The 24,912-nt window shown below is 44.5% G+C and overlaps 1 protein-coding gene across 4 annotated transcripts; it reads left to right on the top strand.

The window, feature by feature from the left end:
• Positions 1–1,823: 1,823 nt before the first annotated feature.
• MDH1B (malate dehydrogenase 1B) lies at positions 1,824–24,696 on the top strand (the record flags this gene model as incomplete). 4 transcript variants are annotated; one of them, XM_081173426.1, is made up of 13 exons in its annotated part: positions 1,824–1,860; positions 4,794–4,906; positions 5,714–5,848; positions 7,292–7,434; positions 9,547–10,049; positions 11,793–11,934; positions 14,707–14,870; positions 15,188–15,327; positions 16,212–16,263; positions 17,168–17,224; positions 19,465–19,518; positions 20,331–20,393; positions 24,578–24,696. In XM_081173426.1, the coding sequence occupies exons 1-13, from the start codon at positions 1,839–1,841 to the stop codon at positions 24,694–24,696; spliced, it is 1,707 nt and encodes a 568-aa protein (XP_081029552.1). In that variant the 5' UTR covers positions 1,824–1,838. The 4 variants fall into 4 exon arrangements, with proteins under 4 accessions (XP_081029552.1, XP_081029550.1, XP_081029549.1 ...); XM_081173424.1 differs by lacking the exons at positions 1,824–1,860; positions 24,578–24,696 and adding exons at positions 1,896–2,076; positions 23,628–23,746; XM_081173423.1 differs by lacking the exon at positions 1,824–1,860 and adding an exon at positions 1,995–2,076.
• Between the last annotated feature and the right edge of the window lie 216 nt (positions 24,697–24,912).

The following is a 24,912-nucleotide window of genomic DNA, read 5'->3' as shown; positions in this document are numbered from 1 at the left end:
CTGGCAAATAGAAGGGGAAGAAATGGAGGCAGTGAGAGGTTTTACTTTCTTGGGCTCCATGATCACAGCAGATGGTGAAAGCAGCCACGAAATTAAAAGATGCCTGCTTCTTGGGAGAAAAGCGATGACAAACCTAGACAGCATCTTAAAAAGCAGAGACATCACCTTGCCAACAAAGGTCCGTACAGTGGTACCTCGGGTTAAGTACTTAATTCGTTCCGGAGGTCTGTTCTTAACCTGAAACTGTTCTTAACCTGAAGCACCACTTTAGCTAACGGGGCCTCCTGCTGCCGCCACTGCGTGATTTCTGTTCTCATCCTGAAGCAAAGTTCTTAACCTGATTACTATTTCTGGATTAGCAGAGTCTGTAACCTGAAGCGTATGTAACCTGAAACATATGTAACCCGGGGTACCACTGTATAGTTAAAGCTATGGTTTTCCCAGTAGTGATGTATGGAAGTGAGAGCTGGACCATAAAAAAGGCTGATCGCCGAAGAATTGATGCTTTTGAATTATGGTGCTGGAGGAGACTCTTGAGAGTCCCATGGACTGCAAGATGATCAAACCTATCGATTCATAAGGAATTCATCCCTGAGTGCTCATTGGAAGGACAGATCGTGAAGCTGAGGCTCCAATACTTTGGCCACCTCATGAGAAGAGTCCCTGGAAAAGACAATGATGTTGGGAAAGATGGAGGGCACAAGAAGGGGAGGACAGAGAACGAGGTGGTTGGACAGTATTCTCAGAGCTGCCAGCATGCGTTTGACCAAACTGCGGGAGGCAGTGGAAGACAGGAGTGCCTGGCGTGCTCTGGTCCATGGGGTCACAAAGAGTCGGACATGACTGAAAGACTAAACAACAGCAACAAATTCAATCAATCCATATAATAAACAACCTCGATTTCGCTGGATGGTCCCCAGATCCCTATATTATTTACTCCCAAGCCTGTTCTTCTCCAGAAGGTGCCCCGCAAGCAGCGGAGGTTCAGAATCAGTTTGCCTTGCCCTTAGATGGGCTACTTACCCAGGTGGATGAGCCCCATCTGCCCCTCACTTCCTACTACAGTGGTACCTCGGGTTACATATGCTTCAGGTTACAAATGCTTCAGGTTACAGACTCCGCTAACCTAGAAATAGTGCTTCAGGTTAAGAACTTTGCTTCGGTATGAGAACAGAAATCGTGCTCCGGCGGCGCGGTAGCAGCGGGAGGCCCCGTTAGCTAAAGTGGTGCTTCAGGTTAAGAACAGTTTCAGGTTAAGAACGGACCTCTGGAACGAATTAAGTACTTAACCTTGGAGGTCTTTAAGCAGAGGCTTGACAACCATATGTCAGGAGTGCTCTGATGGTGTTTCCTGCTTGGCAGGGGGTTGGACTCGATGGCCCTTGTGGTCTCTTCCAACTCTATGATTCTATGATTCTATAAGGAGGACTCCTTGGCCCGAATCCCCAACCGAGACCTGGAAGCCCCCCTCCCCTGGGACGGGCAGAGGTCGAGGGGCAAAAAAAAACCCCACCACAACGACGAGGCCTCCGCTGCCCTCCTCAGGCCGCCCCTCCGGATCCCCGCCTCTCTCGGGGACGCGGGTCTGGCGCCGCTCTCTCCGACTCACCTGCCGAGGTCTCCTCACATGGGCGCCGCCATCGCGCCAGACTGGCACGTGACCCGAGCCGGCGAACGTACGAGTGCCCGGAGCGGATAAAATGGCGTCTTCCGGGGTCGGCCAGGCCGCGTGTGCCTGGTTGCCTGGCAACCGCCCCGCTCTCCTCCGGCCTAGCTCCCGAGGCGCGAAAACACATACCTGTTGTTGGGGGTTGTTTTTTTTGGGGGGGGGGGCTGAGATGGCCAAATTCGTGCTCGCAGGTGAGGCGGCTCCGCCATGGAGTCACACACACACACACACACGCACACACACACACACGCACACCGTCCTGCTGGGGTTTCGCAGGGCTGGGCTGGCTCGCGCCCCCTGAGCATGCACAGAGCGCTGCACTCCCGGCGGTCGCTCTGGGATGAGGAAGGAGTTTGCCGGGCGAGTCGAGGCAGGAATAAAGAAAGAGGAGGCTGCTTCCCGCCCCTGTGCGTCCACGGCACACCCCTCTGTTAGGAAGCAGAGCAACCCGGTTAATAGACGATTGTGTTTTTCTTAGAAAGATTTGTTATTATTATTATGGTGTGTGTGTGTGTGTAAAATAATAGGGGCAATCTGCCTTTCCTGGAAAGTAAGGAGGCAGCAAGTATTCATAAGCTTGTGAATATACCGGTATATACTGTATTCACTCCTTTGACTTCACAAGCTTATGAATACTTGCTGCCTGCTTACTTTCCAGGGAAGGCAGATTGCCCCTATTATGCTGAGGCGGATGGAGATTATATATATATATATATATATATATATATATACACACACACACACACACACACATACATATATATACACACATATATACAGTGGTGCCTCGCAAGACGAAAAGAATCCGTTCTGTGATTCTCTTCGTCTAGTGGTTTTTTCGTCTTGCGAAGCAAGCCCATTGACGGATTAGCAGATTAGCGCTTTTAGCGGCTTATCTGCTGATCGGATCAGCTGATAAGCGACTTAGCGGCTTAGAAAAAGGGGGGGGGAGGAAAAAAACCAGCAGGAACTCGCAAGACATTGTCGTCTTGCGAAGGAAGCCCATAGGAAATTCGTTTTGCGAAGCACCTCCAAAACGGAAAACTCTTTCGTCTAGCGAGTTTTCCGTCTTGCGAGGCATTCGTCTTGCGGGGCACCACTGTATATATATATATATACACACACACACACACACACACACACCCCACCTTCTTTCTCTGGCAGGACCTCAAGCCAACTTACAGATAAAAATAAGAACAGCTAAAAACGTGGCAAGGGCAGGGAAACAACAACAAATAAGAAACCATTGAATCTTAACAGAATTAAAACTATAGTACAGTGATCGCCTTTCTGCCGTTAATGACACTGTGACTAATTTTCGTTTTGTACACCTCAGTTTCACTGGACGCTTATGAGCACCTGCCAATGTTTATTTGTTCATTCATTAGAATGGAGCAGGAGCCCCGTTCGATCCGTGAAGGGGACATGAAGCCACAAAGACCTGGCTCTATTTCTGTCTAGGCCAGTATCCTGCCCACCAGATGCCTCTGGGAAAGCCTGCAAGCAGGACCCAAGATCCCTTCCTTCCTTCCTTCCTGCTTGCGATTCCCAGCAGCCGGTGCTCAGAGGCATACTGGTTGCCTCCAACAGTGGAGGGAGAACATTGTGGCTAGCATAAATAAAAAAATTCCTTCCAGTAGCACCTTAAAGACCAACTAAGTTAGTTCTTGGTATGAGCTTTCGTGTGCATGCACACTTCTTCAGATACACTGAAACAGAAGTTGCCAGATCCTTCTATTTAGTGAGAAGGTGGGGAGGGGTATTACTCAGAAGGGTGGTGGGAATGGGAGATTGGCAGATAGCTGAGATGAGCCTGTTGACGACTCTTAACGACTGCAATAGGTCTTACAGGAAAAGGCAAGGGGTGAGAAGGTGAAAAATGGCTTAGTCATGTATACAGTGGTACCTCGCAAGACGAACGCCTCGCAAGACGGAAAACCCACTAGACGAAAGGGTTTTCCGTTTTGGAGGCGCTTCGCAAGACGAATTTCCCTATGGGCTTGCTTCGCAAGACGACAGCCCATAGGGAAATATCTGGGACAGCGGGTAAGCGCAGCGTGTCTTCCCCACTGTCCTCGGACCTCCTCCGAAGCCGGGCGGTGGGGCGGGAACGCCTCCTCCCGCCGCCGCCAGGCTTCGGAACGATGCTCCGAAGCCGGGCGGTGGGGCGGGAACACCTCCTCCCGCCGCCGCCGGGCTTCGGAACCTCTTCTGAAGGCTGGCGGGGGGCAAAAGTCTTTGTCCCCCCTGCCTGCCTTCCCAGGGGCTTTTAAATCGCCCCGGACAGCAGAGAAGTCCTCCGCTGTCCCGGGGCGATTTTAAAATGCCGCCCGCCAGCATTTTAAGATCGCCCGGACAGGGGAGAAGTCCTCCGCTGTCCCGGGGTTTTTTAAAATGCTGGGGGTGGGAAGAAAAGCCCTTGTCCCCCCCCCCCAGCCTTCAGAAGAGGGTCTGAAGGCGGTTTCCCTAGGAACGCATTAATTGATTTTCAATGCATTCCTATGGGAAACCGTGCATCGCAAGACGAAAAACTCGCAAGACGAAGAGACTTGCGGAACAAATTAATTTCGTCTTGCGAGGCACCACTGTAATGAGATAAGAATCCAATGTCTTTGTTCAAACTCAGCTATCTGCCAATCTCCCATTCCCACCACCCTTCTGAGTAATACCCCTCCCCACCTTCTCACTATATAGAAGGATCTGGCAACTTCTGTTTCAGTGTATCTGAAGAAGTGTGCATGCACACGACAGCTCATACCAAGAACTAACTTAGTTGGTCTTTAAGGTGCTACTGGAAGGAATTTTTTTATTTTGACTATGGCAGACCAACACGGCTACCTATCTGTAATTGTGGCTAGCAGGCCCTGATCACCTAATCAGCCCTCAGCTAATTTGCCCAAATTCCTTTTCATCTAAACCACTCTAGCCGTCGCTACATCTTATGGCAGGAAATTCCAGGAGTTGACTCAGTAGAAACTTCCAGAGTGGGGTGCATGGAAGTCGTGCTTGGGGAAGTAATGCAGTCTTGCTCTGCCCCGGTTATCCTCCCCCTTTGCAATAAGCGTTCACTCATTTGACTTCATGAGCTTATGAATACTTACTTACTTGCTTTCTTACTTTCCAGGGAAGGCAGATTGCCCCTATTATGCTAAGGCAGAACTCCTTGCTGATTATTTGCAGAAAAATCTGCCTCACTTCAGGATACACAAGATTACTCAGCATCCAGACAACTGGGAGGTAAAATAAATCCATGTGGTTCACTAGTGCAGTAATGACGCCTCGCAGGGCTGGTCCTGTCATTAGGGATAGTGAAACATAGTGATTATGTTTTTGTAAAAGATGTTAATTTATGGTTGGTGGTGTTAGCCATCTTGACCTTTTTATCAGGGAAGGTGGGGTACAAATATTTTACATAAATATGTGATGTGATGTGGGCAAAGCTGTAATGGCTTGGTATTTCTCTAGCACACTTATGCTCCCTAGATGGAAGTGTATAACTGGACAAGCACCGACTTATAGAGAATATGGGCACAGTGCCTCTGTTGACCCTTTTTGGGCTATATTTCTATTTCTTTTGTCTTCTTTCTGTTGAAAATTTATAGCCTGGGTGCTGAAGGAGGCTCTTGGTTGAAGCGTTTGAAATCCTGCCCCCTAGTGGATGCATCTGTATATTTGACTAGCATGCTGCTTTGCTAAAAAGTGTGTTGGCTAAAGCTTTCTTAAAATTTCCTGAAGCAGTACTGGTCCACACTGGTCCTTTCATACATTCAAGCAGACATCGGTCTGCATTTTTTCCCTCACTGCAGCTTCCAGTTCAGTGCACTTGCTTGCAACTAATCCATAAATGCCTTATTAATGTATACATTCAAATTAGCATTAGATGCACAGGTGCAAAATGTATGAGCCTGTTATAAAATATGAAGGGAAAGTGTTTGGACGTATCATCTTGGGAAATTACTGTTTCAGTATTGCCTTCAAAGCTTTTTCTAGATTTAACACATTAACAACACATTTCGTGCTTGCTTTGGGGGATTTTGCTTCTAGAAGTGGCTGCAGGAGATCTGTGAACAGAATGGATGGAAACATAAGCGCTCTCCAATTATTTGGAGGGAATTGTTGGACCGTGGAGGAAAGGGACTTCTTCTGGGAGGATTCAATGAATTCCTTGAACACGCCCAGGTCTGCTTCTTCTTCTTCTCTTCTTGTCTCTACGCTTAGTGAGTATTCAGTTGGCTAAATAATATCCCATCTCCCAACAAAATACTACAATCAGAAGAATGCTTGTGAGAGAGATAGTAAATGTGAATTTATATTACTTTGTAACCACACTAGAATCACACTCAAAGACCATAAGATCTTTTAATGGACTTCCAACCTCCTTCAGCCCTAAGCAGCATAGTTTGTGGTTAGGAATGGTGGGAGTTGTAGTCCAACAACATCCAGGGACGGACACAAGTTCCCTATCCATGTCATAAGGAGCTTGGAAAACCTACCATAATTAGAGAGAAGTTTTGATTACTGAGGACACAGGGAAAGGGCAACGAGGAATGAGTTCGGGCTTAATTTGATTATCAGGAAAGTATTCCTAAATGTAGGGATTGCCTATGGCAATACTGCTACTGCAATGGACTGGCCATGGTAATGATAATGGTACTACTGTATTCTGCTTTGATCAGAACCCACACAGTTTAATTTAGGAAGGATATCAACAAACTGAAGCATGTCTAGAGGGCAGCAATTGTGAGGAGCTTATATTGCAATAAATATCAAGATCAAGTCCTGCGAGGAAAGGTTGTAGGAATTGGCTGTGCTTAGCCTGAAAAAAAGATTACTGAGAAGCAAAATAGTAGCCATTTTCAAAAATGAGGTCCAGTGCCGAGGCAGTCCCCTTGCTGTGAGAAGCCAAGTTACAGGGAACCAGGCAGAGGGCCTTCTCGGTAGTGGCATCCGCCCTGTGGAATGCCCTCCCATCAGATGTCAAGGAAATAAACAACTACCAGACTTTTAGAAGACATCTGAAGGCAGCCCTGTTTAGGGAAGCTTTTAATGTTTGACGGACTATTGTATTTTAATATTTTGTTGGAAGCAGCCCAGAGTGGCTGGGGAAACCCAGCCAGATGGGCGGGGTAAAAATAATAATTAATAATTATTATAAATATTTGAAGGACTGTCACACTAATGATAAATCACATTTGTTTTTTGTTTTTGTTGCTCCAGAGGGTAGGAACCAAACCAAATAACCTGAAAAGTATTTAGACTAAACATTAGAAAGAACTTCCTGATGGGACAAACTGATAGTAGAGACTGGATGGTTGCTGTAGTACTGTAGTGGGTTACTTGCTTCAGGAGGGGTTTGGACTAGATTCCTTTTGAGGATCTTTCCAGCACCAATGATTTGATGATGATAGTAAATTATTATTTCTCTTCTACCAAGATACTTGGAGCATCCATCACAGATGGAACTTAATGAAGGATTTCCCTATTCTGTCCCTTCGTTCCTCTCCCCTCCCGCAAACACACACATTTTTTTTAAAAAGTTTTTGTTCTTCAGATTTTTGATTAAATGGTGATAATGTCTGAGCCATATTTGGATGCCTGCTGATGACTCTTTTTAATCTTCAGCAATACTATAACATCACATCCGACATGATGACTGAACAGATGCTCTTAATAGCCAAGGAGAACCTGCAGACCCACATAGTGATTGACCAAGAGGAGGAAGAACTTAAAGGCCTTATCAATCCATTACACATTTGGATAAACAGGTGGGAAAGATGAAAATAAACTGCATAGGGAATCTCAAAAACTTAAGTCTGATCCTTTTCTTTTTAAACAATGCAGCTGTCAGGGGACCTGGAAAATTAGCAGAATCCGGAACCTGTACATGACTGAACACAGTCTATGCTTGTAATACAAAGATTCACATTTGTATATATGAGCACTTACAGCGCAGACCATAATTCCCATTTTTAATTTTCCAACTGCAGTGCCTTGCATTTCATCAAAGATCTCAACATTTCATCAAAGATCCCTTACCTTTCCCACCCCGACCTGGCCACGGTGATCCATGCGACGGTCACCTCCAGGCTTGACTACTGTATTTCGCTCTACGTGGGGCTGCCCTTGAAGCTGTCCCAGAAACTCCAGTGGGTGCAGAATGCTGCAGCGAGACTCCTCACGGGGTCCCTGCCATGGGAGCATATTCACCCAGTGCTTTACCAGTTGCACTGGCTCCCAATGGAGTATCGGGTCAGGTTTAAAGTGCTGGTTTTGACCTTTAAAGCCCTTTGTGGCTTAGGGCCCTCGTACTTATGGGACTGCCTCTCCCGGTCTGCCCCACAGAAGACCTTAAGGTCCATGAATAATCATAGTGTAGAGGTCCCGGGCCCTAAGGAAGTTAGATTATCCTCCACCAGGGCCTTGCTCAGTGACTGCTCTGACCTGGTGGAATGCTCTGTCCCATGAGACCAGGACCCTGCAGGATTTAACTTCCTTCCGCAGGGCCTGTAAGACAGAACTATTCCTCCTGGCTTTCAATTTGCTCCTGCCAACCTAGCAGTTCGAAAGCACGTCAAGTGCAAGTTGACAAATAGGTACCGCTCCGGCAGGAAGGTGAACAGTGTTTCCGTGCGCTGCTCTGGTTCACCAGAAGCGGCTTAGTCATGCTGGCCACATCACCCGGAAGCTGTACGCCGGCTCCCTCGGCCAGAAAAGCGAGATGAGCATCGCAACCCCAGAGTCGGCCATGACTGGACCTAATGGTCAGGGGTCCCTTTACCTTTAGCCACCAAGCCGTTCCTCAGAGCTTCCTTGACAGTGAACTGTCTGATGCTTCCACTTTTATCCATTCTGACTCCTTATGCCCACCCCCTCAACTTCCTTAATCTCTACTTTCTTTCTGGTTTTAGTTTTGACTTACTGGAAAGCAGTCCTATAGGGTACAGCCATAGGGTACAGCCGATCCCCCCTTCCACCCGCAGAGTGGGAGATCCTTGGGAGACAAAGAAGGCCTCCCTTCATGAGCTTTCCTGCTGTGGGAGCGGAAATCTCAGCTAATGCAGTAACAGCAAAAGGGGTGTGTGCCAGTGGCAGACCAGAGGAGGCTTGGGCTCCACTGAATCCAAAGACCTTATGTCCCCCCCCCCCCCGCTCCCCGAACTGAGGTTGAGAAAAGTGCACCAGCCCAGGATCTGGAATACTGATTTTCCCACCGTGAAAGGAAAGTTTTTTATGTTGCACACTGCCTTGCTGTATTTTCTATGAATGCGCGATTGTTAAATATTTACATAAAGAAGCAAACAGCAAGCGACAGAAAGGAGAGAGGAGAGAAAATGGCAGAGCCACAGTCCTACCTGCCCCACACTTGGCTTGCACAAGTCCAGCAGGCCTTTAGATCTGACTGTTCAGCAACCACAACTCCTCCCTCCCCTGACCTAGTCCGTTAATGTTTTTAAGCAGCTTTTCCTGCATTCTCACTGCAGAATTGCTATGGAATGACTGTTGTTGGGGGGATCAATCTCAGTAGTCTATCAGCTTATGTGATTGTTAAGTCTTCAGTGTTAAGTTGTTGTTGTTTTAATAAAAAAGTAAATAAAATAAGTAGGTTATAGTTTAGAAAAATCAAACAGTTATGCAGTTAAATTAATGTAGTCTTTAACCACATAACTTAAAAATAATTCAGCTTCAATGCCTGCTGTTAGAAGATTATGTCACTAGATTTCATGGCAAGGTATCCTTGTTCATTTCTAATACAAGCCCTAAGAGTTGATTACTGAGGACCATGAAAACCTGTAGAATAAAAAGATTTTTTTGGGGGGAATAGCTCTCTTCTGCAGTGTTTGTTTGTTCATTGCTAACTACTTTTCTTATCTTAACAGAGCATCAGCTAGTATCTGCTATCAACTGATCCCTTTGTTAATCAATGGGGAAATATTTGGAATGGAAACTGAGATCAGCCTCCACTTGCTTGACAGAAAGGGCTGCGAAGAACTTCTTGAAGCTATCGTTATGGAGACTGAGGACTTGGCATCCCCTGTCCTTCGTGGTATCACTTTGTACACTGAACTGGACGACCAGACTTTTCTCGAAGCTGAAGTCATCATTTTGCTTGATGACGTCCTTCAAGAGGCAATCCCGTCTCTTGAAGAATGCATCCAGCAAGTTACCAATCAATGTGAAATATACGGTCCTCTGATAGAGAAGAATGCCAGAAGTAATGTCAGGGTTGTTGTGATGGGGAAAACCTTTGTCAACCTTAAGGCATTGATGCTTATTACACACGCTCCGTCCATCAACCCTCAGAATATTGTCACTGTATCCCTGCTCTTGGAAAATGAAGCCAAGGCCATGCTAGCAAGAAAAATGGGAATGCATCCAGCAGGTGTGTAACAAATGATTGCAGATTAACTAATGTTTATTTATGTATTTTGGATTGTTATATTGTCTTGCCTCAGGGCAAATCATGTTAAGCAAATGAAAAAATAAAAATAACATAGAAGCACACATCCATACTAAAACCCACAAAAATAACCAAGGTTTAAAATATTCTAGAACCATGGGTAGGCAAACTAAGGCCCGAGGGCCAGATCAGGCCCAATCACCTTATAAATCTGGCCCGTGGTCCATCCAGGAATCAGTGTGTTTTTACAAGAGTAGAATGTGTCCTTTTATTTAAAATGCATCTCTGGATTATTTGTGGGGCATAGGAATTCATTCTTTCTTTCTTTTTTCGTTCTACCCGGACACTGAGGTCCAGCTCCGAGGGCCTTCTGGCGGTTCCCTCACTGCGAGAAGCCAAGTTACAGGGAACCAGGCAGAGGGCCTCCTCGGTAGTGGCACCTTCCCTGTGGAACACCCTCCCACCAGATGTCAAAGAGAACAACAACTACCAGGCTTTTAGAAGACATCTGAAGGCAGCCCTGTTTAGGGAAGCTTTTAATGTTTGATGTATTTTAATATTCTTTTGGAAGCCGCCCAGAGTGGCTGGGGAAGCCCAGCCAGATGGGCGGGGTATAAATAATAAATTATTATTATTATTATTATTCAAAATATAGTCTGGCCCCCCACAAGGTTTGAGGGACAGTAGACCAGCACCTGCTGAAAAAGTTTGCTGAAAAGGCAGTTCTGCAGTACTGGTGTGTGACACTGCCTCTGAGAACGTATCTCTGCAAACCCTTTGCATGCATGCGGGCTAACCAATAGGCTGGGAGATCATAACATTGGTCCATGCTAGAAGATTTCTCAGTTTGACTCAAGATAATCAAAGCTAGGGTGCAGTGGGAGAGGGGGAAAACACAAGGAGGAATTCGACGTAGCGCTGGGCCAATCATCCCATCAACACAAGCTTTTCAGCTTGCCAGATGGAACAGTCCCCACCCAGTGTGGTGTAGTGGTTAAGAGTGTTGGACTCGTAATCTGGTGAACTGGGTTCGATTCCCCGCTCCTCCACCTGCAGCTGCTGGGTGACCTTGGGCCAGTCACACTTCTCTGAAGTCTCTCAGCCCCACTCACCTCACAGAGTGTTTGTTGTGGGGGAGGAAGGGAAAGGAGATTGTTAGCCACTTTGAGACTCCTTCGGGTAGTGATAAAGCGGGATATCAAATACAGACTGCCTGTTGTGCGCCGTTCTGAGGTTCTCCTGACCCGGCCTAGAGCTAGTGGATGTCCTGGAACAAATCTAATTGAATCTTGCCCATAATTTACAGACTTTCTAAAAGGTCTGCCGTTCTACTATGGTGAACCCCACCAGGCCTTAGTTAAGGACCTTAGGCAGTTTCTTGCCTCGTGGGACACAGCAGAAGACATGTCTTTTGAAAGTACACCTTTGCTATGTGAGTTAACTTTGCTATGTGAACGGTTACCATGATCAGTGGCTCCCAAAAGCAATGGCTATGTTGAGCCTCTGGATTAGAGCTAATCTGCTTGAGGGAGCAACACCAGGGAATGGCTTTTGCCTTCATGGCCTGCTTCATGTGGGCTTCCCAGAGACATCTGACTGACCGCTGTGGAAATCAGGATGCTCAACTACATGCATCCTGCAGAACCTTTGTTCTGTTCCAGTGGGGTTTTTCCTTCCATTCTTACCTGTTATGCTTATGCATCTTTCGATTGTTGTCTTCAACAGGAATAAAAAATCTCGTAGTCTGGGGTAATATCAGTGGGAACAGCTTCATCGATCTGAGTAAAACACAGCTCTATAGATATGACAGCGCCATCTGGGGCCCACCAAGCTTTTCCCGTGATCTGATGGATGTCCTATTTGATCGGTATTTTTTTGTGATACTTTTGATTTTTTAAAAAACTGGCTTTTATGCCATCCCTCCGAAGTGTCTGAAGTGGTGTTTGCACCTTACGCATCGGCCCAAGACCTTTGCCTCTTTCATAGTCTCTTGCATTTTACAACCCCAAAGTCTACTCTTCAGTGCTTTGGGGCATTGTGATGGTGTTTGAAAAATCTTAAACAAAAAACTGAGAGCATCCAACTCAAAGGCTTGAAAAATGGAAAAAGTATTCATGTGCTAAAAAGCAGAAGCATTGTACTTTTCAGGACTCAGTTCTCAGGACAAAACCCCCAAATTGAGCCCAGAAAAGGCACAAGAATGCCAGTGCTTCCGTTTACCAAATGCAGCTTCCAAGTGAAAAGCAAAGGAAGTGTGAAAAAGAATATTCTAAATTAAGCGTCTCTCCTGATCTTTACTTCCACCAACAGAGAGAGCTCTGCTCCAAATCAAAGCTTCTCTACTGCACTTTTGAACCTCTGTGGAATGTTACATAAGGAGCAGGCATCATTATTACAGTGGTGCCTCGCAAGACGAAATTAATTCGTTCCGCAAGTTTTTTCTTCTTGCGAGTTTTTCGCCTTGCGAAGCACGGTTTCCCATAGGAATGCATTGAAAATCAATCAATGCGTTCCTATGGAGACCGTCCGGGGACAGAGGGGAAGCGCCACACGCCTTCCCCTCTGTCCCCGGACCTGTTTTAAAGCAAGGGAAAGGGCAGCGGGGAGAATCGCTTCTCCCCGTTGCCGCCCCTTGGTTCAAAAGGGGTCCGGGGAGAGAGGGGAAGGCGCGCGTGCCTTCCCCTCTGTCCCCGGAGATTGCGGGGCTGGCAACGGGGAGAAGCGATCTTCTCCCCACCGCTCCTTGCTTCAAAAGAGGTCCGGGGACAGCGGGGAAGACGTGCTGCGCTTCCCCGCTATCCCCGGAGCTTGCGGGGCAAGCTTCGTTTTGCGAAGCAAGCCCATAGGGAAATGCGTCTTGCGAAGCGGCTAAGAAAACAAAAAACTCCTTCGTCTAGCGAGTTTTTCGTCTTCCGAGGCGTTCGTCTTGCGGGGTACCACTGTACTTAAAACCTGATTTGGTGCTTTAAAGTTATTAAGGTCAAAGTGTAGCCTTATGAGGTTTTGCCCTCGGGTGGGAAAAATATTGCGCCCCGGGAAAGGGAGATGGGAGTCAACAGACACTCAAGGAATAGTTTTGGAGAAAAAGCTATATTTCTACCATCCATGAACTGGTAGAAGGAGCAAGTGTGATAGATTCACAAAACAAGCACGAGTTCACAGTCATTTGCACAGAGCATATATTCCCCTTCCAGTTCCCTCCCCTTTCTCCTCCCTCAGGAGTCCTGCCCCATGTTGAGGTTCCTGAGCATGTACAGAAAGCTCCTGTCTTGGGGCTATTGGACTCTTGGCGCCCTTCCCAGGAAAGGGGGAATGAGAGCAGTTCAGCATGTCCAAGAAGTTGCAACTAGAATGAGATAAAAGTCAGTTCTCAGGCCTGCTTTGAACAGAGCCTACTCATTAGCTCTTTGAAGCCTTCTTGTGCTGATAAAAGAATAACATTTTGCCTTGCAACAGCAGAGCAAATGAGCAGATGCTTAGCTGCTGAGAAAATGATTTTGAAAAGCTTTGAGAAGCTTTGAGCCTGCTTTAGGGTGAGGGGCCTTCCGGCCTAGGTGGGGTTACCTGTCCTCACCTGCTTCAAAAGTATTTAATTAAGAAATAAATGGTCTAGTTGTGGCAAGGATCATAAGCAGCAATAGCTCCAGTGCTCTGTTAGAGTCATACCATGTAAGGATCTGAAACACATTTTCCCACCCAAAATACCGTAGTACAGTGGTGCCTCGCAAGACGAAAAGAATCCGTTCTGTGATTCTCTTCGTCTAGCGGTTTTTTCGTCTTGCGAAGCAAGCCCATTGACGGATTAGCGCTATTAGCGGCTTTTAGCGGCTTATCAGTTTATCGGATCAGCTGATAAGCGGCTTAGCGGCTTAGAAAAAGGGGGGGGAGGGGAAAAAACCAGCAGGAACTCGCAAGACATTGTCGTCTTGCAGAGCAAGCCCATAGGAAATTCGTTTTGCGAAGCACCTCCAAAACGGAAAACTCTTTTGTCTAGCGAGTTTTCCGTCTTGCGAGGCATTCGTCTTGCGGGGCACCACTGTATTGTTACTATTATTTATTAAATTCGTTAATTGCTGGTTTCTAGATTTTGCCCTGAAGTACATCTATATTTGAGAGCTCCTGTTTTGTTTTTGAGTGCTCTTCATCAGAGTTTCCGTCACACGGCTGCCCTGTTGCAACCTGCAGGCTCCCCTGTCACTTTCAAACCTGCCAATGAGTTGGACGATGAAGCAGCCACACCTTCTCCAAACTTTTGCCCCTCCTCCTGTGGTCCACCATCTTCTCCCCCGGCAGCCCCGCTGCTTCCTGCAAGCAGGGGAACAGATGATAAAACTCGAAGGGGAACAGAGGAGAGAGGAGGTGGCTGTCTCATTTCCCAGTTCAGCATCAGATTATAGGCAAAGGAGGAATCTCCTTGCTCGGAATGCCTGGAGGTGAAAGGGCACAAAATTCATACCATTCCCATACCATTCCAAACCTTGCTGAAGAGACTATGACAATGTATGAGGCTTTGGGGGGGGGTCTGAGACTTCAGCCTCTTGATGAGGAGCTTCTTGCTTAAAAATGGTTTGGAACATGGTCTCTTCCTGTAGTTTTCTTTATTTGTATTTAAGGAAAGCTCTGCTTTCTCATTTTACAGCGAATGGATACGAGCAGAGTTTCTGACTGCAATGAGTTCGTTGAGTTCCTGGGAAATTCATTGCGTAGGCATAGCGCCAGCACATGCCATTTTTACTGTGCTGAGATACTGGTACCTGGACTCCCCTCCAGGAGAACTTGTCTCCCTGGGAGTACTCAGTGAAGGTAAATGTTGCTCTTCAGTCAAATAATCATCAAACGTTTCTCTGTCACACTGCTTCATTTCCACCAGAGACCATGTGGAAGGCTTGTGTTTTTCTCTCTGAATTAAAATCTTTGCGTACGATACAGCCAAAGTTTAAGCAAAGCCCCATTGATTTCAGTAGCAGAATTTCATGCCCGCTTAAATCTCTTCCACTGAAATCGGTGTGGCAGAATATTGGGATATGGTCCATGTAATTCACAGTTTTAATGGCAAATGAATGGGTGTGTTGTTATCTGTGAATAAAATACACTTTGGAGGGATTGTTTCTGTTCCTTAGGTCAGTTTGGGATTCCTGAGGGAATTGTCTACTCCATGCCTGTAACTTTCCAGAATGGCAGCTGGAAGGTCTCTACAGATCTACAAATTAGTGAGAAAAACCAAGAGTGTCTTCAGAATCTAACCTATGATCTGATTCGGGTAACCTCATGCTGCTTTCATGTCCTGTACTATTGTTTTCATAATTCTTCCTTCTAGTTATGGACACATTCCAAACAAGAGACTCCCTTCATGTTAGATTTACTCTACATGTGGCGGGTGGTCCGATTGCCATTGGATTCAGCATCTAAATTGATCCTTAGAGGGCAGCACTTGCTAGTGCAAACAATACATTTTTACTAGTTTAATTTTAAAGAGTGCAGTTAAGGCAAATTTCATTAGCACCGAAAGCCTGCCTAGTACTTCCTAGATTGTGCCCATTTATTTGGCCAGTTTGTGATTGTTTTGCAGACAGGAAACAAACAAAAACTCCTATATCTGTATAATGGGACAAAGGAGAAGCAGTAACTCACAGCTCTTCCCCTAGAATTTTCCTTGATTCTCCAAGCTCCAAAATAAGTGTTAAGATAAGATCATGGATTTGACCATGAGTGAAATCTGAGTTGTCCGTCATGCGTAGAAGATTTGCACGAATACAAAAGGCACAAACATAACCCATAAATAAACCCTGACCCATCACTTTCAGCAGAAATTGTTAAGTGTATTTAGGATCAAACCTTTGGGGAAGTAACTAAGATCACCCTGAGGTCATAGTATTATTGTTTCATCAGTTATTGTATTGTGTCTGTGTACGCTCCCCCCCACCGCCCAGTATTCGACTTTCAGACTATTGAGATGGAAGATGCTACCTTAAAACACCACTCTAATTTTTTGGGGGGGCAAGAATGATTATCTTTGTGGCTCAAACTGGTAGTAAATAAATGCCAACTAAATAAATAATAATTTATTTGGCAAATAAATGCCAACTAAAAATGCACTTTATTTGGGTAATAATTGTGTAATAAATTTCTTGTTTCCCTATGCAGGAAAAGCAAGTTGCATTAGGTGAAGTAACAGAATTGTATCCAGAGAGAAAAGGTAAAAATCAGTAGGATGTGAGTGCTTTCTATTAATAGATAAAACACAGTGAATATGAAGACCAGATTTAAAATCAGATGTTCTCAGTGGTGAGATTTTTAAACTGAACATGCCTATTACTAGACCTTTGGAATCCCCAGTTATCTGAGCGATGATCATACAATCTGAGTTGCATTTCTAATTCTGCAAGTTATAATGTCAAAAAACGATATGAGACTGTTTCATCTTAAGAAATTAAGAGAGTTGTCTGGGCCAGGAGCCAAAGAAACTAGGCTGAGGAGCCCAAGGAGATTTGATTGACTTTTCCCTCAAAGATGAGCCAATCCACCCACGTGACAAACTCCTTTTGAAACTCAGGCAGGTTTCAAAAATAGTTTGTGAAATGAGCTGGAGGCTAGCTGCTTGAAGACCAAAACGAAAACCCAGACCTAGCACAAGATCCTTGCATATGCAGCCCCTTGGATCCCTTTGATTGGCATTCTGGAGCACTTTGTGGGTTTTTCGAAGGACTATAGCACAGGATCCAAAATGCTAGGTGCACTGAAAGGGCTGCATGTTATATAGGTCTGATTTATGTTTACGTAGAAGTGAATCCTACTGAGTTGACTAAGGCTTACTCCCAGGAAAGAAGGCATAGGATTGCAGCCTTAAAGTTCAAACGATGACGAATAACTTATAGCACCTGATTAAATTCCTGTAAGTTCTCAACTGAAGCCTCTCTTGGGATTTTATATATCACCTTACTTTTATTTTATTTTTTGCTGTAGGCTGCTTCTTCAACTAAAGCTTTTGACCTCAAAAACCAGCCACAACAACCCAATTGTTATTAACATTTTCCTTTAGCTTGGCGAAGTGCATTTCGTTGATACAGTTAATGTCATTACGTGGATATTGTTTCTTACAGTCAGCCCTGTGCCACATTCAGCAGAGGAAGAGGAAAGCATCCAAGCTGAGGAGGAAGGTAACTCAACAAAATATTTTAAATATATTATTTTATTGGGGGGAAATTGAGGGCACATTTGTTTACACAGGTTTTGGACAGGTAAAGATATTTTTATGTTTAAAGCAGCGATGGTTTTGAGAATGCTTCTAATTATTGGAGACTCTGCTTTTCAGTCATTTATATAGGTTTTTATGTGATAGCTGCATATTTTTGTTTTGAACTGTTGTTATACACTGCCCTGAGCTCAGTTTAAAGGAGGAGCAGTATAAAAATACAATTAGTAAAAAAAATAAATGAGAAAAGCATTCCCATCCCCTTCACTTATTATGCAGGATAAAAATATATAAGATACCAGCTATGAACTCTGGTTTTAAGGAGATGGTGATGTCATATTATTGAACTTTCTTTATTTTAAATAAACTTTATTGGTTTTTACAGTATGCACTTCAGAAGATGATAGAAATAATAATAATAATAATAATAATAATAATAATAATAATAATAATAATAATAATAATAATAAATTTATTACTTATGCCCCGCCCATCTGGCTGGGTCTCCCCAGCCACTCTGGGCGGCTTCCAACAGGAGATTAAAAACACAATCAAACATCAGACATTAAAAAACTTCCTTAAACAGGGCTGCCTTCAGATGTCTTCTAAACATCAGATAGTTGTTTATTCCTTTGACATCTGATGGGAGGGCATTCCACAGGGGGAAGAAAAACAGTTTTATGCTAAATACATGAATAATGGGGCAGTTAGCAACTGCTTCCCACCCCTGCAATAACTGACAAATTTTGAGGTTTCTGTAGACTATCGCAAACTTGCAAGTCAATATGCAGAAAATGCAACATTTTTTTTAAAGTGTGCAGACTAACTACTTTTCCAGAGGAGCTCAGAGAGTATTTTTATATCCATTAGCACAGAGCGGGGAGGGAGAAATACGTAAAAGCAGTAAACATTTGCTTTATTTAAGAATGGGCAACTTCTTGAGCACCATAATTTCTGCAGAGTGGCAATGCATTTGATAAAACTGGAATGCTTGTGGTGAAACTTGCACCGTAGCTGTCAGAAATGCACAGTGAGCAGAATGCCATTTGACTGCTGCCTGCTGAAGTGACTAGAAAACATAGATTTACCTTGCCTTTTATTTGCAGAATCATTGTCCAGCTCTCCAGATGATGGCCCAAGTTTAGATATCATGAGGTTTTGGGGAGAGGGGGGGAATTTACATTTGGTTATCTTCAGAATCGTTCAATCTTTTGCTTGCCTTCCGAAATCTGCCATTGAGTTTTGATAAAAAAATTTGTAAACGCAAATTAAGGACCTATTCCGTGACCCACGGCCCCGTGACCCAGTCGCTCCCTATGTAACAAAAAACCAGACGAGACAGCAAGATGCAGATTTTGACTTGTTTTTGACAGGTTTTTGAGAAATTCATGCTGGGTCTTAGTAATCACATTAGCCTGGCATGTGTAGAAAAAAGACATGAAATGGAAGAGGCAGGTTAATTCCAGGTTGTGCTTGTTAGTTCCAGGTTGAGTTGGGCAAATAAACAGGCTGTTTCCTTGTGAATGTGTCCTTTCATCATACAGGCAGCTAAAGAATATAGCAGGTTTTTGTACTACTGCAAAAAAAAAATGGTATCTCATTATTGATCGTTAAGGCAGAGCAATTGTCACTGCCTGTGTTGCGCTACTCATCACCTATAGGGCTAGGTGAATAGGTGACTAAAATAAATAATACCCTTAACAGCCATTATAGTTTTGCTAACAGATAAGACCATGGGTAGGCAAACTAAGGCCCGGGGGCCGGATCCAGCCCAATCACCTTCTAAATCCTGGAATCAGCGTGTTTTTACATGAGTAGAATGTGTCCTTTTATTTAAAGTGCATCTCTGGGTTATTTGTGGGGCCTGCCTGGTGTTTTTACATGAGTAGAATGTGTGTTTTTATTTAAAGTGCATCTCTGGGTTATTTGTGGGGCACAGGAATTCGTTCATTTCCCCCTCCCCAAAATATAGTCCGGCCCCCCACAAGGTCTGAGGCACAGGGGACCGGCCCCCGGCTGAAAAGTTTTGCTGACCCCTGAGATAGACTCTAGGAAAAATGTAATGGGTCTGGGAAAACTTCAGAGGGGATGAGTTCCAGCCCTGCTTATCCAGAGATAAGGGAAAAATAGCACTGCAGAGGCTGTGCCACTGCTTTTCTCATCGAAAAGGCTCTCAGGTCTGTTCTTTAATCCGGTTTCTTTTAGGACTTGGACTTTCACCCAGTAGCCAAGGAATCGGTGGCGAAACTCCTGCTGAAGGTAAATCTTAAAGTGTGTGTGTGTTTAGGACTGAGCTAAAACAGCCTCCCCAAACTATGCCCTTTTTCAGTGGTGAGGCTGGAGGGCAGGCGAAGAGACATCAAATTTTCTAGGAAAGGGGGCGGGGCCTGAAATTCTTCAATGCTTTTCCCTCAGAAAATTCTCTCCTTCAGAGGGGATGAGCTCCAGCTGTTATGTACTGAGTTGAATAGGATTCAGAATGCAGCAGTCTGATTGGTCCTGGAACAATAGGCTCCAGAATGCAGCAGTCTGAGTGGTCCCAGAACAATAGGATCCAGAATGCAGCAGTCTGATTGGTCCTAGAACAATAGGATTCAGAATGCAGCAGTCTGATTGGTCCTGGAACAATAGGATCCAGAATGCAGCAGTCTGAGTGGTCCTAGAACAATAGGATCCAGAATGCAGCAGTCTGAGTGGTCCTAGAACAATAGGATCCAGAATGCAGCAGTCTGATCGGTCCACAGGAGCCACCCAATCCAGCTCCAGGTGGAAGTGAATCCGCAACCTGATTGGCCTACAGGAGAATCCCGGAATTAGCCAATCACGTGGGGCCCGTTGTGTAAATAATGTATATAAGGCAGACATTCTGGGGGAACTTCCTCCTCACAACTATGAGCTGAATAAAGAGCATGAAATCCACTCTTGACTATTAGTATATTTCACCAGCCCTGCTTGCTTCACAGAGACAAGAGGGAAATAGCGCACACGGTAGCACTGATGGCTGTTTCTGTGCCACTGCTATCCTCATTGCAAAAGCTCACAGGTCTGTTCTTGAATCCGGTTTCTTTTAGGACTAGGACCATCACCCAGCGGCCAAGGAATCACCTCAGAAATCACCGAAGAAACTTCTGGAGGTAAATCTTAAACTGCAAGTATGTGCGTGTGTGTTTAGGACTGAGCTAAAATAGCCTTCCCATTTGTCGGTGGTGAAACTGAAGGCAGAAGAAGAGTCATCAAATTTTATCGGAAGGGGAGGTGAAATTCTTCAACACTTTCCCTTCAGACAATTCTCTCCTTTCAAATTTTGACTCAGTGATGAATGCAGTGCTTCTGTCCTTATACGTTGATGAAGGAAGCAGTGGGCTAAGAGAGAAAGGCCTCTACCTTCAATGACACTGTAATAATATTCGACAAGATCAAAGCTGGATCCATAGTTTCGTCCAGAATCAACAAGTGGCAAAATTGGAGGGACCATTTTACCATATTCATCCCATGGGATGACTGCAATTCTCCAATACTTTGGGAAGAGATTGGGTAAGGGAAGTTTTCCAAAACTGGCTAAGAAAAGCTATTTTCTGGATACTTCTAGCCCAGCCCTAATTTCTTTTCCTCCACAGTTTTTAAAAAATCTCACAACAACAACAACAACAACCCAAATCTGTCCAGGCATACTTCAATACTGTCCCTTTACCATGAATTGTTTTTTGTCTGAAAAATCACTCCCCTCAAGGTGCTTCTACGTCTGATTCCTCATTCACACATTCAAGTCATTATTTGATTTGCAGTTATCAAATGACAAGCAGGTGTGTGTAAACTAGAGAAGAGAGAGAGAATTTTACTCAGGGAATTTGAAGCTGAAAAGCTGGCAACCTTGGTCTCTTGCGTGTCCTTGCTTAATTACCAGCAATGCTATTCCCAAAGCCTTTTTTAAAATAATAATAATAATAATTTACCGTATTTTTTGCCCTATAGGACGCACTTTTCCCCCTCCAAAAATGAAGGGGAAATGTGTGTGCGTTCTATGGGGCGAATGCAGGCTTTCGCGGAAGCCTGGAGAGCGAGAGGGGTCGGTGCGCACCAACCCCTCTCACTCTCCAGGCTTCAGGAAGCTATCCGCAAGCCTTGGGAGCCCGGCAGGAGTTCCCGCCGGGCTCCCAAGGCTTGCGGACAGCAGCCTGCAGCCCGAAACCAGGGGAGCACAGCGGAGCACACCCCGGGCTTTGGGCAGCTCTCCGCAAGCCTTGGGAGCCCAGCATGACTTCCCGCTGGGCTCCCAAGGCTTGCGGATAGCAGCCTGTTCTGGGGGCTGGAGTCGGGGGAAAGCTTATTTCCCACCCCCCCAAAAAAACTAGGTGCGCCCTATGCGCTGGTGCGCCCTATAGGGCAAAAAATACTTTTTTATATACCACTGAATGTAAAAATGGGCTTTCAGTTAAAAAGATAAAAACTAGTTACACAAACATTAGAATATAAACATCCACAATTAAGATACACAATTAAAGATGGTTGGCTGCAAGTTTGTTTTGTGCCATTGGCTGCTATCTTTTCCTAGCAGCACCAGTTTTGGAATTCAGGTTGGGCTGTTTTGCAAGACAGCATCAGGGCAACTTTTAGAAGTCAGAACTGAAGCACTAGTATGTGCACCCAAGCCTTTGTGTGTGCACTTCCTCCTCCCCAAAGAGTTTCTGGATCCTGCCCATTGGCCGCGGTTGCGTGTTAGCGTGGGTTGGGGCAGAGAGAGCAGATGATGGCTTAAAGCCTTTCAATTATAGTGTAGTCAATCTGGGATTTGTATTCATGTTTCCTGCATCCCAAGCATAACACCCTCTCCATCAGTATACCTGAAGGAGTGTCTCCACCCCCATCGTTCTGCCCGGACGCTGGGGTCCAGCGGTGAGGGCCTTCTGGCGGTTCCCTCATTGCGAGAAGCAAAGCTACAGGGAACCAGGCAGAGGGCCTTCTCGGTAGTGGCGCCTGCCCTGTGGAACGCCCTCCCATCAGATGTCAAAGCGATAAACAACTACCTGACATTCAGAAGACATCTTAAGGCAGCCCTGTTCCAGGAAGTTTTTAATGTGTGACATTTTTGTGTATTTTTGGTCTCTGTGGAAGCCGCCCAGAGTGGCTGGGGAAACCTAGCCAGATGGGCAGGGTACAAATAATAAATTATTATTAAATTATTATTATTATCAAAGCAGACTGACATTTCCTCCCTTTTCATTCTGAAGCACTTCCTTCTGATTAGCCTCTCTCTTTTTCAAAGAGCAGGTACAAACAGCTTTCATTTTTTTAAAAAAATGCTTTATTGGTTTTAAAACTGTATAACAGTAATGATCAATAAATGCTAAAGACAAATTAAAAATAATCATTCATTCCTTAATTGATACTTGCTTTGTACATCAATTTGTAATTAAATTTAACATGACCTCTGATCTTCCCATTATGTTCCTTAATTGGATTCCTTGAATACGCACTTAACTTTATTTTCTCCATGTTGTTTAACTTACTTTACATTTTATAAAGTTATCCTATTTAAACACAGAAACTCAATTGAAACCTGCCAACGGATTAATATTTTGACAATGTTCTTCTACATAAACTCTGTATATGTCCCACTCTCTGGTAAATTTTCATCTGTAATGTCTCGTTACCTTGCTGATAGCCTTGCTAGTTCAGCGTATTCTCTTGCCAGTCTGATTGGAATGGGATAGCCTCTCCCTTCCAACCTTTTGTGATTAAAATTCTGGCAGCAACTCTAGCATACATAAAGACTCTCCTGAACTTTTTTGGAATTTCGTTACCCATAATTCCTAGCAGGAAGGCTTCAGGTTTTTTAGGGAAAGAACATTTAAACATTTTCTTAAGTTCGTTGTAAATCATTTCCCAAAACTGTCCGATCTTTTAACAGTTCCACCACATGTGGATCCAAGTACCTACAGCATCTCTGCATTTCCAGCAAATGTTTGTCCTAGATTTAAACATTTTAGCCAATTTAACAGGTGTTAAATGCCACCTGTAAGGCATTTTCATACAGTTTTCTTTTAGATCGTAGCATGCCATAAATTTGATGTCTTCCCTCCAGAGTCTCTCCCAACATTCCATGAGGATGTTGTAACTATGGTCCCTGGCCCATTGCACCATTACGGATTTGACTTCTTCCTCCTTGACCTCCCAGTCAAGGAGTAACCTATACATTTTAGAGAGTGGTTTGTATTTCTTTTGAATCTCATCTTTATTGAGTCTTGAAGGTTCTGTGGAGAAACCGGTTTATTTGTCTTTTTGGAAGGTCTCATTCAATTGAAAATATTGCATCTAATCTATCAAATGGTGCCTGGTTTTTTCAAATTTTTAAAGTCTTTTTCTTCCAGCAGATCTTTCTAGGTTTCGCAGATATGATTCACTTTCTTCTTTTTAACCGAAAATGCTTCTGCCGGGGACAACCACCACGGCGTTTTAGGTTCTAATAAAGTCTCATATTTAGACCACACTTTGTGTAATGATCTCTTGATTACATGGTTTAGGAAGCCTTTATGTACCTTGGCCTTCTCATAAGCTAGATAAGAATGCCAACCGTATCTATTGTTGAACCCTTCCAGGTCTAGCAGGTCAGTATTATTCAGTGTCTTCCATTCTCGTATCCAGGAAAGGCATTCTGATGAGCATCAATGGTACAGCCCAAATGGCAATCCTCCATGCTTTTCTTAAGGGAGGGTGAGGGCCATAGTTCACTGGTGGGACATCTCTTTTGCATGAAGAAGGCTGCAGGTTAGAATCATAGAATCATAGAGTTGGAAGAGACCACAAGGGCCATCAAGTCCAACCCCCTGCCAAGCAGGAAACACCATCAGAGCACTCCTGACCTATGGTTGTCAAGCCTCTGCTTAAAGACCTCCAAAGTAGGAGACTCCACCACACTCCTTGGCAGCAAATTCCACTGTCGAACAGCTCTTACTGTCAGGAAGTTCTTCCTAATGTTTAGGTGGAATCTTCTTTCTTGTAGTTTGGATCCATTGCTCCGTGTCCGCTTCTCTGGAGCAGCAGAAAACAACCTTTCTCCCTCCTCTATGTGACATCCTTTTATATATTTGAACATGGCTATCATATCACCCCTTAACCTCCTCTTCTCCAGGCTAAACATGCCCAGCTCCCTTAGCCGTTCCTCATAAGGCATCGTTTCCAAATTGTCTGACTCAGTATAAAGCCCCTTTCTGTGTTCCTAGCTTCTTGTGAAAAGAAGGTCAAAATATGCTAACAGATTATAAAAAGGAGAATGTTGGAAATGTGTGAAATGTAAAACTAACAATTCTTTCTACCTCAGAGGCTGAAGGTTCCCCTAATGAGGCAAAGAATCCTGAAGAAGAAAACATCAAAGAACCCACAGGCAACAATGCAGAAGATCCTGTAGATGGTAGGCCCAAGCTGCTTAAAAATAAATAAAAAATTTACTCCTTCAGATGATAAAACAGCAGTATTGTTTTAGCAAGCACACAGGGGTAAGCTCCAACTATTTGTAAACCTTATATTTTAATTGTGAAACCAGGTATTTCTTCCAGTTGGGACTCTTTAACTCAAAAAAAGTAATGTAAAAAATTGTTCTAGTTGTTGGTAGTAGGCTTCATTTTTAAAACTGTTGTGGTATTTGTTGATGCCTGG

This window comes from Podarcis bocagei (genome assembly GCF_964188305.1).
Source record: "Podarcis bocagei genome assembly, chromosome: 1".
In the NCBI taxonomy this organism is placed as follows: Eukaryota; Metazoa; Chordata; class Lepidosauria; order Squamata; family Lacertidae; genus Podarcis; species Podarcis bocagei.
This window is presented reverse-complemented; position numbering and strand designations above follow the sequence as displayed.